Source organism: Zootermopsis nevadensis, unplaced genomic scaffold, assembly GCF_977971745.1.
Source record: "Zootermopsis nevadensis isolate Lab colony 2312 unplaced genomic scaffold, Znev_1.0 Znev_ptg000007l, whole genome shotgun sequence".
NCBI lineage: Eukaryota > Metazoa > Arthropoda > Insecta > Blattodea > Termopsidae > Zootermopsis > Zootermopsis nevadensis.
The window spans coordinates 2654008-2670078 of NW_028259139.1; the positions used below are offsets into that span (position 1 = coordinate 2654008).

Consider the following 16071-nt stretch of genomic DNA (forward strand, 5'->3'; position numbering starts at 1 on the left):
AAGGCGCAACAACTTAGAAGACAGCCATCTTCAAACACCACTGTGAAAACCTCAAATCCTACAGAAGTAAAGCTGTCCCACTATGCACCATACTCCCCAGTGTGGGGGATATAGCTCCGACACATTCTTAACCTTAGCACTAGATAGGGGCGAGTGGTCAGTGTCACACCCTGGCCACACTTAATCCGTGGGAATGGATCCCAGTACCCACTGTATAGGAGGCTGGTAGGCACTGTCTGGATGCACAGCCTTAAAAAAAAATCCTGTGCCCATCGGGGATCAAATTCCCAGTTGCCTAGTCTGTAGTCAGTCACTATACTGAGTGAGCTACCCTGGCTCCCTAAATGGAATAAGAAGAAACAATTTTTTCATGGAAAGAAAAACTACTTCCAGTTCCACACAGCATGGAATCTGAAGCGTTATTAACTCTGCAACAATAATTTATATCTACAACAACTATCAAGGCCAATGACATTTACAGAATAATAGACAATGCATTTGAAAAGTATGTGTGCACCATTCGGAGTATCTTTCCAGGCACTTAATACCAATTAAAAAGATTTTGTGGACATAAAAAGGAGAAAAAATACAATACAAAACCCTTGCAAGGATATATTAAAAAGAAAAGTGGTTATGAGATATATAAAAGCCTCATATTGTCTACTTTCAAAACATCCAAGATATTTACTGTATACTTACATTTACAGTATAAGACCTGGTAGAATAGATGGTGTGTACTAAATTCAGCCAATGTGTTTACATTCACATACTAACACAGTCTGAAATTAAATCACTTGCTCTTGCAAATAACACACAGTTTAACTGTACTGCTGGTCTACTTGAAACTGTGTCAAATGTTATTCCATTATAGCACATACTGCTTGGATGTCCCATCCGTAGTTCACTCAATCACATTAAAATAACTTCATGGAAAATATTTTTTATTTGTTGCAGTTGGCAGGCTGTCCAAATATTTATGACCTACAGTTATTCTCTCCGTTTACGCTTATCACGTTCTTCGCCTCGTCGATCCCGATCATCCTTGGGACGCTTGCTCGCACGTTTAGCCTGTGTCAAGAACTGGTCCAAGCCAAATGGATCCTCCTCTTCCTTTTCAAACTGAACAGGTCCACTTCTTGTAGCAGTACGATCCGTGCCACTAAATTCTTTATCAGGCACAAACCTGCAAATAAAACCATTCCACAGATCCCTTACAATCAGTATAAAATCTTATAACAGTCTTTGAACTTAATTTTCATAGGACTGCTGGGAACATGCAGTTATTTATGTAATAACTAAAGTATTATTACCCAATCCAGCACATTCACATAAATGAACTAATATATTCAGTACATTATTGGTATTTCCTATAAAACAAGAAATGAATACAATTAAATTATGTGCTTAGCAATTTCCAAGTACCCATAGTAAAGCAACATGAAGAGTACCTATTGGTCTTAATCAACTTGTCAAGATCATCTCCATACACGTCCTTGTCCAAGTTCCGACTAGGGCGGTAGATATGTGCACCAAGACTGCCACCTTCACGCCATGGTTTATCATACACGTTATAAGACTCTTCATCCCCATAACCAGAATCCATGCCCTTTGTAGTGTTGAACAAACGCTGATCAAATTGAACCTCCCCACCAGATATGTTTTTGGCTGGCAAACCTAGTGCAATTTGTTCACTGATGTCTCGTTCTCGATCACGCTGCAGCTTTGACCTGCAATATCACAAGACAAAGCTAGAATAATGTACAGTAATAACATTACTAATAGCATGGTAACAATAGAGTTCTGTGTTTCTACAACATGGATAACTTTTATTATATTCACGTATTTGAATAAGACATAAACACCCCACTTCTGGGAATACAATTTACTAAAACATGTGTATATATGTAAATACTGATATTCCTCAGCACTGCTACAAGATGCTCAATTCATTGATACATAATATACCAGTGACAGTTTCCTTTGTTCACAAAAAGCCAAGATATGAGTTTCACACCCACATTACCAAAGCAAAGGTACCATTTTATTCAATATGTTATTTCAAAGAAGTTCCACATTCCATATATAATACTAAAGTAAGTAAAAATGAAAGACAATTTTATTACAAGACTTCACAAAATAATCACACAGCACTTAGACCTAACTGCCCTGCTTTTCAATGCAGTTGGTCTGACAGTTCACAACTTCCTGATTCCATCGGAACAAAATCTTTTTGATTAGGCCTTACACCATCCAAGCAGTGGTTTTTCCTTGATGCTAATTTGAAATTAAATTTCATGAATGCTAACATTTCAGTTGTCCAGGATAAACTATCCATCTGTTCCTGAACCTCAACAATTTTTTTCATTACTCTAATGAAATCTGTATGTTAAGAAGCAAACTGTACATATTTTGCCATCTTTTGATAAATATTTGGCAGGACTTGTACATTTCTTCCAGCATATAAGAATTTTGAGAGAGAGCAGTCAAAGAGTTAAATACTACTAAAATATTATAATCAGCTGAAACACTTCAAGATTCGCCAAATGACCTCAAGACCTACCTCTTATCGGGAGCAGCTCTAGCAATGTTGCGTTCACGCTGACGATCCTTGTGACGCTCATAACGCAACTGATCACGCTCCCTAATTTCGTCATCCTTATCTAGTACAAGACAAAAAGATTTACAATATTTTAATTATTAATGTGTCTTCTTCCCATCATTAGCCCAAATAATCAGGAGTTTACTGTATATACAATGCAATTTGTCATCCTTGACTTCAATGCAACAAACATATTTTGTGCTATAATTTACTCTATCAAAGTTTTTGCTTCTGGAACTTGTGAAAACAAGTGATGAATACTACAGGAATATTCCAAACACGACCTTCCTCTAATTACCAACATGATGCTTACCAGCAGCTGCCTGAGTTCTGATGCCTGCCCGTTCCTCACGGGCCTTTTGCGCAAGTTGTCGTAGATGTTCTTCCTTCTTCTCCTTCTCTTTCAGTGCCAGCTTTTTCTCCAGCTGAGCTCGCATCTCCACAGCTTCACGTGCCTGTAATACATTGTTTTATTTTTCTGCACTCCATACAGTTATTGAACAAGGAACCCATCAGAACTTCAGTTAGCGTGACACATGACAGAACACAGCATTGACACCAATGGTTGCCACAGAAATATAATCAATAAAGTAAAAGTCATACCTTTTAAAGTTAAAAAATAACATAAACTGGTAAAGTGAGCACTACTACTTCCAAACTCCCTGCATAATAAAAAGTTTGTAAAATAAATAAAACATAATTTGTCTCCCAAGCAGCAATACATGTCAGACACTGACTTTCCTAAAGTTCTAACAGTTGCTGTCTCACGCAGGTTCAGTTCTGTAGGTATCTGGCATATTATCATCACTTGCCTGCAGAGCTTATAGACTGAAGTGACAGCCATCCTTACCTTTCTGTCAGCAATATACAAGGCCTCTGCCAGTTTGGCAAAGTTCTCATTAACATGAACCTGTTGCAAGCCACGTCCATCTGCAGCAAGTCGTTTGTCCAATGGGATGGTGTATCCCTGAAAGTAGCAAACATTTCTATTTAATCTTATATACCTTGCTTTCAAGAAACTATCCAAAAGAACAAACATATCTGAAGTGACACTTTTGACCAAATCATCTGTAACATACTCACATAATTTTATTTCTTTGAAATTGTCTATACTGGTTTTCCCAAACTTTCTGGTCCCACAAAATCCCTTCTGCCTTCAAAAATACTGACAATTACAACCACCACAATAAAAACTCACATGAATGAAATGGACATGAACCAGAAGTGGGTGGTTTTATATAGAAAAGAACACTTAATAACGCTGAATTACGCACGCTATCTCCATTTGCATATTTATGGCAATATACTAAAACTGCTAGACAGACAGTATGCTCCAGGTTTCTCTACTTTGCACTGTATGAAACCAAAACTATTCTAAACTAAATAAATACATTATTTTATGAGGACAAAAGGCACTTTTACGAAATAACTCCATACCTATGGCACTTTAACAGATGATAAATGCAATGGGTAACGGTAATTACTAAAAATACTTTAAACAAACACAACTTTTCCAAAAGAAGAGAGTTTCATGCTGGTAATAAGATCCACACAAATTCCTACAGGGAACACCAGGGTTCCACAGAACACAATCAAGGAACCATTTGTCTATCTGAAGCTTTAAAATTTTCTTAGTGTGTTCAGAGGCTCAATACCATCTGAGACTATTTGTACCTATCTAAAGACATGGGTGGCATTCGTTAGTCAGTGAAGGTACGTGTCAGACCTCAGAAATAAAAGTATATTAGTCATAAAATAGAGTGAATGGGCTGTATAGAGCCGTCACTAAACCGAATGTATAAAATGTAATTGGCACAGTGATATAGATGGTCAAAACAGAGAGAGAAAAAAAAAGTATTGATAGTAAAAATGGAAAGGAAAGCTCAGCTATTGTTAAATATTCTACAGGGTCTGTGCATTGTTAATGGCAGAATGACATTCAGTGAATTCTAACCCAACAGCACATTGCTTTAAAGTGTCCAACATGAATGATAGCAGATGGATTTTGGATGCTTCTGTGCATCCGCTGTCACATGAGTCAATCAGCTTCAGATGGTTTGAGTATAAAGTATTCCGCTACACAAGTGTAATTTATACATCTCTCTAAACTTTAAAATGTATTTACAGTAACCTTTGAAACAAAAAACTCTCCTGTTTACATACCTTAGCGTTCTTCCAGTTGGAAATGCATGGTGGAATCTTCCATTCCTTCTGCTCCTTAACAGTTACCTGCAAACAGGAAAACACTATGTTGAGAACCAACATAAATAAAAGAGAAAATTTCAAAATTTTTCATATAAAAGAAATTCAACAAACCTTCCTCGTTGGAGAGTGCATTACTGGAGCAGGTGGTGAGGGAGGTCCACGAGGTATCTTCTTATTTATCCTGTAACACAACCAAATCTTCTTAGCATATTGTTTCAACCTCTGCTGCACCTCCATTAATAAAGTAATCAAAGAGGACTTGCAGTTTTTAAACATTTTCACACAATACATGTCATGCCTACTTCATTCCACTTTTCATTTCTGAAGCCACAAGACAGCCGAATGAAAACTGGTATATGGCGTACATAAAAAAATACCAAGTAAGGTGGGGGTCTACATTAGAACACGTTACATGAAGCAAACTTCATCAATTCTCAAAAATGCCTTAATGGACAAAAAACTGAATACATAACGAAGATTACCAATGAATACAATGTTAAAGATGCAATATATATATCATCCATCCATGAACAAATCTCAACTGTACGATATTAGAATTTTTTTAAATTGAATTTTATAGACAACAGAACAACCAAATCAAGAAGGAAGAGATTGGCAGACCATGTAACACACGGCGAGGATAAGAGGTTCATACACAATTTTGGTTGGAAAGCCTGAAGGAAAAATACCACAAAACAGGGACCGATAGCAGGCTCTTGTGAAGACGGTAATGAACCCTCAGGTTCCATAAAAGGTGCAAATAACTTGAACAACAGAGCAACTATCAGCTTCTCAATTATTCTGTCCATGAATTCTGTGAGCTAGTAACACAGTTATTATGTATGAAAATAAGACATACTTGAACTTTGGTGGTTCTATGGGATCCTTCTGAGCCTCCACCATTCGAATAACCCGTTGCTTGGCACCTGAATTGAAGGCAGCCCCCTGCTGAGACGGTGTGTAACGAATGTACTGTGCAGGACCCTGGTACAAAAAGCATTAGATTCATACAATGAGATTTCAAGTTCTCACAGCAGTGCTACACCTCCACTTTCCCTGTCTGCATAGCACAAAGGACAACTTTACCTTTAATTAGTGAGAAACTTATAACAAAAATGTATAAAATACAATAAATTTATCTGAAACTGCATGAAATATTTACAGAATATTCAGAACTGTAACACAGTAAGGTTAAAATACAGGTTAATACTCACTGCTCTTTCTGCACACCTAACTGGCATAGCGGCTGCTATCTTTGTATGTGTAAGACGTTCCAAGGCAAGACGAGTCTTCTCAGTAGTGTCTCGCACGTCATCTTCTGATGGTCTTTCCAGGCTTGGATCATCCTCGGCTACCACTTCAGCTGGAAGAAGGTCTGTAAGTTTTGAATAGATAACCTGAAATGCAAACACATATAATAATTTTAGCCAATAAAGAACCTGATTCATAATATTATTACCTAAAATATATTTTGAAGTGAATGAACAAAAATGAAAAATATACAAGGAAATGCGATAGACTGTAAGGTTACTTCATAACTTACATGCACAACCAGAGTCAATTTTAAGAACCCATAAATGATTGTATTAGCTTTGTACTCTCAGTGCATATAGTCATATTTGTTTTCCCAAATGAATTTCCATTTCCTCAACTTTACAACGTACTTTCCTTCATTTTACCCCCGATTTTAGTTATCTCTTGAAAACTGTAAAAGAGCAGTCTCACTAAATATGCGAATGACAATGGGAAACGTATGTATGGTTGAAGCATAAAAATATGTTTCCTTCAAATACAATGCTTGCCTGCTGTCTAGGTACAGAATTAAAACAATTTTATATTCTCTTTTAAAGCAATATGGCCATTGCAAATATAGCACGAAGACACACCCAAAATGTCTTTAAGCACAATAAGCCTTAATACGAACTAAAGTCAATACAACTTACACATTGTAATATTTAAAACTGAAGTACCAAATTTTATCAGTATTTGTTAAACTTGTGAAAGTCCACATAAGGTCCTTAAAATTATCCAAACTGAACTTAAAACATAAATGTATTACCTTGTCCTTAGAGTGTCCCTGGCGTGCCAGGATATCATACTTTATCTTCCCCTGTGCATCCAACTGAACTGCAAGGGCGTTCGATGTGCTTTCTTTTCCCTCTCGACCCATATTCAGCGGATATTGGGCCACAGGAATCTCTGGAAATGCTCCACCATCTCCAAAGTCCTGTATAAAAATGTAGTGTCAATGTCAGAGTAAACAATTACATCATTTACTGTTCCTGAGGATAAGAATTACTAATGCTAACCAAACATTTAAGGAATATAATATAAAGAACTTATTATTGCAATACCTCTCCAATACTCCACTATTATATTTTCTTCTGAATATTTTATTTATTTCTATACCTAGAAAATATTTTACCTGTTCCAAAATTAATTCATTCACAACAAATTCCCTCCCATTTCCATGATTTATTATTTACTTTCTGACAACTTCATGTTACATAATTCCAAAACTTTGTTCAAACTAAATGCCCTTTCTGTAAATGTTCTTCTCTCTCTGTATAACCTTCTATAACAATCATACCTCAAGTGACCGTGGGACCCAACCTCTTCTTTGACCATATGGAGGAGCTGTTGGGCTTGCAACAACCAGAGAAGATGATGGAACACGTACTTTTCCTCTCTCTTCGTCTCTATCCCAGACAGGTTGTGAGGGTGCAGGTAATAAACTGTTCAAGAACATTATAAAATAATTACTTTTCTTGAAAACTGTGATGAGATGCCAAATTTGTGCATTCAGACTTGAAATCAGCATAAAAGAATTTAAAAAGTTAGTTTTCTGTTATTTGGTAAAATTCCTCAATTTTAAAAGTTGACAGTGGAACCACGGTTCCGGAGAATCTGATGTAAATACGTCTCTGTAATGTAATATAATAAACGTTTTTACCAGCACAGAATTATCTAGTCTACGACACACTTCTTCTACAAGCGATTCACAGATCAGCTCTTTCCGCAATAACGAAAGCGGACTGTTGACGGCAGTAATGTAACACAACGATGCCGAGTAAACATGACATAACCATTGTTGTCAGTCCATATTTACACAATGTTGATATGGATCTTACACATCTTCGTTACACATCTTGGTTACGCTTTTTTGCCGAATGACCCTTCTGTATAGACGTATTTACATAAAAAAGTTGTAAGATTCTAAAATAATGTTTTGTAAATATAACATATTGATTGGTGTGTTGGTAGTGTTTGTGATTGTTACTCATCATATATGTACATCATAACCTGACCTTCATAATGAGTTCAGATTTTTGCATTAAAATTTCATATTTTAAAGGCAGTAAGAAAAATAAAGTGCAACATAAACATTAAAGACAATACCCAATCACGTAATATGTTGAAGACATGTAATTGCAATAATGAATCAGTACTTTGCACTTCACAACACGCATCTAGAAGTCAGCAACAGAAAGAATAACCGAGTCTTTAATAATGTAGGATTACTGAAGTATACATAATTTCAATATGAGCCGGCATAGCTCAGTCAGTATAGTGCCTGGCTATGGACTGAATGACCAGGGTTCAATCCCCGACAGAGGCAGAGGATTATTCCTCTAGCCTCTGGCTCTGAGTCCCACTCAGCCTCCTATCCAATGGGTACAGGAGTCTTTTCCTGGAGGTAAAGTGTGGCCAAGGCATGATGCTGACCACTCACCCCCATCTAGTGCTGAGGTCAAGAATGAGTAGGACCTATACCTCCTCTCCCTCCAAGCGCCTACATGGCGCATAGTGGGACAGCTTTACTTTACTTATACATAATTTCAATACACCTCTTTACATTAAAATAAGAAAACATTTTCCAACTTCAATACTTTTAGAAAGATTCCAAGAAATGATGCAAAATTACTTATATTTTTATTTACTTTCGTGTACCACCCATCATCATAATTTTTTTTATTTTTCATCCACATCTTCCAACACCTTGCAGATGTTCCTGAAATATGAGTTGGTGTTTCAATCCTTACCTGTTAGTATGTTCATTTTTTCTCAAGTATGCCTACTTGTCTACAGACCAGACCATACTCACGAGCCTACATGGAAGTTAATAAGTAATGCTTCAAGATTCTTTTGTTGTCAAAGCAAGTTAAAAAATGTAGCATACAGATACAGAGTTTTTGTCTGTTTTGTTACTAATCATACAGCACACTAAAAAATGTTTGAAATAGGTTTTTTCAATAGATCCTTTTTATTTCAGGGGCAATTTTTTTTACAATGGGCCAATTTGAGAAAATCGGTAAAGCATGTTTTGGTAGACTGATACTAGTCAAATGAAATCTGCCCAAATTTCAGTGACAGCATTCACATTATTCACTACATAATAATGGGTACTTTGTAAGACTTTCATCACAGAACTTTTTTCAACAAACAACATGAGTTATGTTGTTGTTATGGAAGGTATCAGAAAACTTTAAATATGAAGTTGCCATATTTTACAGTTGATACAAAAATGTTCTAAAATATGTAGCTTTGTAATATGTAAAGTGTCTAAAGTTGGATTAAAAACTGTGATCATGTTTTAGAAATGTACATCACAGAAAAGCTAACTGGTAATACTATTACTATCAAACTATAAAGTCCTTTAATTTCTTTATGGTAAAGAATCAAATAAGGAGCTGATTACTCATAACACATGATCATCACAACACTAAGCTCACATTAAAGGTAAACCTAACATGAACCACAAAACCTAATGTCTTATGTCAGCAAACTTGCGCACTATTTTCTACTTCATACACAAACATCAAATCAGTCATGAAACAACCAAAATCCATGCACACGTTTCGAAAACGTGAAGTGCATTCCAACAACTACCAAGCCAAAATTCTGTTTGTACCTCATGTGAAGACATGTGTATGAGGAATATACACTAGCGTCATTTCTAGACTTCCTTTGGGACTTTAGAGGAATGAACATGTACATTACTTAAAAAAATAATGGCTTGCAACGGTTACCCAATTACGCCCATCTATGTTTACATTTGCATACGAACCAAAGGTATTTCAGCTTCCAAATTAACAGACATTTAGCATTGGAAAATAATTGTTGGCATAAGCTTAAGCAATGAGATCACGATTAAAATTTATAATATTTAAGTAACATCCAAACATCAAAATTAATTATATAAAATCTATTTTAAATGTTGAAACTATAACCACTTCATTACCTTGTTAGCGACATACTTCTTACAACCATCAATGAACGGACATATTTACTATTTAAGCGACTTCAGATATCATAGTTATTGTATACGATCACAGATGAAAGATGCACCAGCAGCACAGAAAACTAATTTGTGAAATACGCAAAAGATGCATAGTCCAGTTCTTACTTAATTCGCTTAGAACACATAAACCCTAGACTTACAGATTGTTTCTCAACTTACAATTTACACTTACACGTAGTCTATGATATCGAACGTACGGAAAGTCACTGTCCGATATTGGAAGGATTTTCAGAATAGAGTCAGGTGGTGGGCTTTTGCGAGCACGGTGATTAACCTTCAGGTTACATAAAGAAAGTGGGCTATTCTTATGCGTATTTTATCTAAAAAAATGATTTCGTAAGACACATGTATTGAAACAACGTGAGTCATACGCTAATTTCTTCAGAGAAAGTATTTCTAAAGGTTATTTTATGATACTGCAGTAGCTGCACTGAAAACATATTTTTCGTCCCAATATTGTACTAAATTGGCGACAAAAGCTGTTGGCAACAGTGGACGTATGAAACAATCTTGTTTACAAACATTCCTGAGTCGACAATTGTAAATATGTGCATTGTGCATGGAATGAAAAAATGTTGCATTGGTATCCGAACAGTTAATATTACTGAGGAATAAACATGTCTGGAAGTAAAGACAGTGATAACGATGAATCACCACGCTCGAAGGTAATCGAGAATTACAGAATGTTGAAGTGAAAACATTAAAATGTTGTTAGGAATCTGAATGTGATGGTTTGGTGGTTAGAACTCTACCGTTGGACACTGGGATGTTCGTGAATCATAACATTCTCCACTTTCTTCCGAATTCGACATTCATAATACTGACAGTTTTTCGTTAGGCGCTGTAAATAACTTCCGTTGACATCGGCATTAAAATGGAAATTGTAATGTTATGTCCTAGACAATACTGGTTACTGTAGGCTTCCTTTATCCCTCTCTAACTTTCTGGATGTTGGTTATGTTAATTTAGGTCTGCATGGTGTCTGAAAAAGTATACTTAATGAAGTAATTTTCTAATTTGTGAAAAATTGTAACTTTATACATCCATTTTCATTATTGATATTTAAATAAGAGTACATCACTCATTTTTGAACATATTGATGCAGTTCTCATCTGCCATGCTGTATGACGAGAGCATTGATGTGGTGGGTGCAGAGGAAGTGGAGAGTCCAACATCCAGTAGTAACAAAGATAGAGATCTATACAATTTCCAGGATAAAAAGGCAGATTGTGACAATAAGGTATGCATGCTGGCATGGCGTGTTGCTGCATGCTTTAAATCTGCTGAAAATTAAGTCAGTTTTAGGAGTGTTATGCTGAGTATTTTGTTGTAAAATTTGAGGTTTTCACAGCGGTGAGTATGAAGATTGCTGTCTTCTGGGTTGTTGCACTGTGTAGTCTGGTCGATGTTAACCAACGTTTCAGAGGTCATACTGCCTCCGTCATCAGGGCGATGACCTCTGAAACGCTGGTTAACATCGACCAGACTACACAGCGCAACAACCCAGAAGACAGCAATCTTCAAGTATTTTGTTGTTTGTAGCACTGTAATTAGGTAGGTTGTGGGAGGTTTGAATGGTTGCCACTCTTGCTTTAAGCAGTACATTGTTATTTGGCTTGTAGGGCAGTGATATCAGAAAACCTTTATTTAACCTTCTTACTGGAACTAGATTAAAATACTGAAGTCAAGTGTGTGTTGGTGAATATTCAGTATTCAGCTGATTATGAGAATTTGTACATTATGCATTATTCCATCCAGGCTTCATACTTTGTTCCCTGTAGAATTTCTTGAAACAAAATATGGATGTTACATCATTGTGCTTTTAATCTGGCAGAATTGTATAATTCTTACATAGAAAGAATCAAGTTAAAAATGTGATTTTTCTGGTTAGCCCACAGTGCATTGCATTTCGAGCTGATGAATGTTTATCTTTTGAATTTTAGTCCCTTGCAGGTCCTTCCAATGATGTGGCAATACTGGGAATCCAACGCCCTGGTTCGTCACACATTTCAGCACACCATCGTATGACTCATCAAATCCCAGATCATTCAGATAACAGTGAGGATGATGATGATGATGACGACGATGATGTTGATGTACAAGCTGCAACATTAGAAGGGTTTGTTTCACAATCACCATCTGTTGACATTTTGCACCAAGGGTCTGCAGTGAGAACTCACTATTCATCTTTTAGTTTTTGTAAATAATCATCATCATCATTATTAACGCTAATGCTCTAGCTGTGGACCGTCTTCAGTCTTATACATTTCATTCCAGAAAGACTTAGATTTTAGGCTTTGCTTGACATTAGAGTAGATCTCCCTACATAATATCCAGACTGGCTCTGGGGCCCACCCAGCCTCCTCTCCACTGGGTACCAGGGTTTTCAATTTATCTTTCCAAATGTATTTCATATTTTATGTATTTTTCATGTAAGGTTGGCATTAATTGTGGGGATCACTTGATTCCAGTTATTGAATACTGAAAATGTTCCCACATCACAATTATGATCATTGTCTTCACATTACAGGACATATGATCCAAATGAATTCAACCACCTTCCAGTATCAGCAGAGGTGAAGGACTTATTCCAGAACATTACACGGTATGTAAACAAGTCATGTACAGTGCTATATTATTCAGCTAACCTTAGATGCTATAGTTTGTATTTTCTCCAGCTACACACCACAGAACATAGAATTGGATTACAAGCTACGGCCATTCATCCCCGATTTCATACCGGCTGTTGGAGATATTGACGCATTCCTCAAGATTTCTCGCCCAGATGGGAAAAGTGACAGTATTGGACTGACAGTACTGGATGAGCCATGTGCTAAGCAGAGCGAGCCGGCGGTGCTTCATCTTCAGTTGCGAGCTGTTGCTAAACAGAGTTCTGCAAAGGCTGTGGTAAGAACAGTAAATCTTATTGCCATACACTTTAGAAACCATTTGAATGGATTAGAATGTTTGGTTCTCAAATATAAGCCACAGAAGTGTTCAATTTTTGTATCTTGTCTTCAGTAAACATTCTGGCTTGATACTTCAGCCTAGAAAATGAAGGCAGTAGGTATCTTTAAAAGACACGATGTTTATCATACAATAAATCAGCATTTCTGCAAATAGTTGCACAATAAAACAACATTCTCAATAACAGGTGGATTTAATCTCTTGCTTGGAGTGAGACTTTGGTGTTATTGAATCTGCTTTATACTTAAACCATTAAGTAAGACTGTAGTTTTATTGAGTTTGAATTTGTTGTAAAGAAATATATATTGAACATTTAAACAGATTATAAGAGGAAAAGGATTTTGGTAGCTGAGTTAATACACATGAAATGACAGCAAGCTGAAGAAAGATCAGTTATGTATGTTTATGCTAGTATACATTATCATTATCTCAAAAAATTTAGTGTATTTTCATGTTATTTTTTTTTTATTTTAAACATCAAAAATTGTTTCATTCGAATTTAATAGATATGGTTAGGACTTATAATCACCATCAAACATAAGTACATATTCTCCGTGGTTACATATTGTTATTTTAAGTTATACAAAAAGTTAAAATATAAGTATTTTAAAAGCATATCCACCATACATCATTCCAGGATTCTACATTAAATGTTAGTGTTATCTTTCCACATGCATTAGTATTTTCCAGTCCATCAGTTCATGCAGTGACTTCTGTTTTATAAAGTATCTTCCTATAATTAATTTAGATCTGTCTAGAGTATGTCATTGATTGGTCAGTTACAAAATGTCATGAAGACTTATCAGAATAACATGACAACACAACATTTAATCATAGATGATGATTATGGGAATGTCGTGGCAGAAGACAGCATTTGTTACAAGGGTATAAAAGCCGCAGTAAATGCATTTTGTCTTGTGAAGACCAACTCGGTAGGACTGAAACTGTTTCCATGTCATAGGTTGTGAAGAAAGTGGAATGTGCAGAGAAGAATACAAAAGCTATTGACCGGTGGATCAAAGATATCAGTGACTTGCATCGCAGCAAACCCCCACCTACAGTCCACTACTCAAAGTATGTGTCCTCCTTTTTTCAAATTTTGAAAACATATTATGTGCGCTTTGCACGGTTCATAAAATAAACATATTAGGAGGTTATGTTTCTGTCTGTCAAAACAATTGCGCTGTCCATGTGCTTAAACTCTGTGTAGGAGATATGAAGCTCGTGAAAACCTCAGTGATATACGGACGTAAGTGACCAGCTTTATTCTTAGGTCAGTACACATTACTCTTTAGTGGAAAGATTGGTTGGGCCTCAAAAAAGTTCTGGATATGCTATTTATTTATTTGTTTGTAGTTTATTTTATGGAGCTATAAGTAGGTTTGACTGTGTAATGTAATATGATAGGCTGATTAATGATTTGAAAAAAATATGGAAAGAACCAGTCATGGCCCAATTACTTCCACGGCCATTCCAGTTCATTTACCTGTATGGACTGAGAAAAACCATGAAAAATCTCGGTAAGCATAACCGGTGTGTGGGCTGATATTTGAATTCAGGACACGAAGCACGAGTACTGACCACTCTGCCATGACATCAAGTTTCTGGACACAGCTGCAAAAAGAAAAATTCAAATATGCATACCAGGAATCAAACCATGGCCATGGCCTGACACTTTACTGACTGTCATGTAAGAAAAGAAAAGTTATTGTAGATACTGGGTTTAGTGCTTACTCACTTTCCCCACGGAGCAAAAATCCTTCCTGAGAAGCCGACAGTCGCTTAGCCACTAAAGAAATCCCAAAATACATTTACTAGATTTAGTATGGATAAAATAATGTTTTGTTGGATTTGTTCTCTGTTGTAGGCCTATAAACACTTTCCCATGTTTTAATGTTTGTCGAGGTAATGAGATTGAACCTAAATTCATGCTTACTTTCTGTAGACCAATGCCAGACATAGATTACTTGATGCAAGAGTGGCCTGCTGATGTAGAGCAACAGCTGGGAGAAAGTGGTTTGCCTATTGCTGACCTTGATTGTGATCTGCCCCGATATGTGGATATAGTGTGTAGTAAGTACATAATGAGTGGAAGCAGGCAGAAGCCGTTAAAATATAGTCATTGGAGGAAGAGAGACTTGTCTCTTTTGTTTACATATTGCAGTTTTCAGTCTCCTGGATTTGCAATAACATTAACAATATCCTGAATGTGCAGTTGGAATGGCTCATTGCATTACAGATGGCTGCGACATAAATTTAAGACCTGATTGGCACGTGTACTTCATTTGAATCTTTTTTATGATTCTTATACAACTAAAGAAAAATGAAAACTTTTATTGCATAAGTGTAGTGTAACATCTCTCTCAGTTATGGTCTTTGGTAGTGATGCCATTTTCCCTTGCGGGAGGTTACCAGAGCTTTGGAGGAACCTACTGATTCCATAATCTGAGTAGATGAAGATGGGGTTGATACAGAAAGACCACAGTTGATGTTTTCACCACAAAAATAACCTGTGGTGTTGATTAGCTTCACCAACAATAGATTTATATCTGCACTAAGTGGTCATGGGGTGTAGTGAAGGATGCAGAATCACAAAGAATGCATTTTGAAACTATAGATTGTTACTTATGTGGTTGTTATACAGGTCTGTTTGACATCCCAGTATATGAATCCAGGATTGAGTCCCTTCATGTACTTTTCACGCTCTACTCAGCTGTCAAGAGCACTCAGTACATCAATTCCAGCCAAGAGAGGAACATTGATACAGAAGAACAAGTTTCGCCCACAACATAAATTATGCACTTATAAATATAATGTTACATTGTCATGGTCACTGCTCACATCGCATATGTAAATATAGTTCTAATAAAGCTACTCAATACGTTTAACATGTTTAATGATGTTTTGGCTGAGGATGTAATTTTTATTTGTCATCGATCTCCTCTGCCCTCTTTGGTACAGTCTTGTTACTGAAGAAATGTCTCATTCCACTGCGATG

The 16071-nt window shown here is 36.4% G+C and overlaps 2 protein-coding genes across 4 annotated transcripts; one reads left to right on the plus strand and one right to left on the minus strand.

Moving 5' to 3' along the window:
- Positions 1–598: 598 nt before the first annotated feature.
- LOC110832552 (puff-specific protein Bx42) lies at positions 599–10252 on the minus strand. 2 transcript variants are annotated; one of them, XM_022069658.2, is made up of 12 exons: positions 10047–10252; positions 7395–7539; positions 6864–7031; positions 6019–6201; positions 5664–5788; positions 4916–4985; positions 4763–4828; positions 3450–3566; positions 2913–3054; positions 2561–2660; positions 1449–1727; positions 599–1183 (listed from the first exon to the last, which is right to left on the minus strand). In XM_022069658.2, the coding sequence occupies exons 1-12, from the start codon at positions 10073–10075 to the stop codon at positions 988–990; spliced, it is 1620 nt and encodes a 539-aa protein (XP_021925350.2). In that variant the 5' UTR covers positions 10076–10252; the 3' UTR covers positions 599–987. The 2 variants fall into 2 exon arrangements, with proteins under 2 accessions (XP_021925350.2, XP_087200080.1); XM_087343954.1 differs by lacking the exon at positions 10047–10252 and having other exon boundaries at positions 7395–7568.
- A 321-nt stretch (positions 10253–10573) lies between these two features.
- On the plus strand, positions 10574–15961 carry IFT46 (intraflagellar transport 46). 2 transcript variants are annotated; one of them, XM_022069660.2, is made up of 8 exons: positions 10574–10771; positions 11212–11346; positions 12050–12225; positions 12637–12711; positions 12785–13013; positions 14035–14147; positions 15019–15146; positions 15718–15961. In XM_022069660.2, exons 1-8 carry the CDS (start codon positions 10724–10726, stop codon positions 15864–15866), a joined length of 1053 nt encoding a protein of 350 aa, XP_021925352.2. In that variant the 5' UTR covers positions 10574–10723; the 3' UTR covers positions 15867–15961. The 2 variants fall into 2 exon arrangements, with proteins under 2 accessions (XP_021925352.2, XP_021925353.2); XM_022069661.2 differs by lacking the exon at positions 11212–11346.
- The last annotated feature ends 110 nt before the right edge of the window (positions 15962–16071 follow it).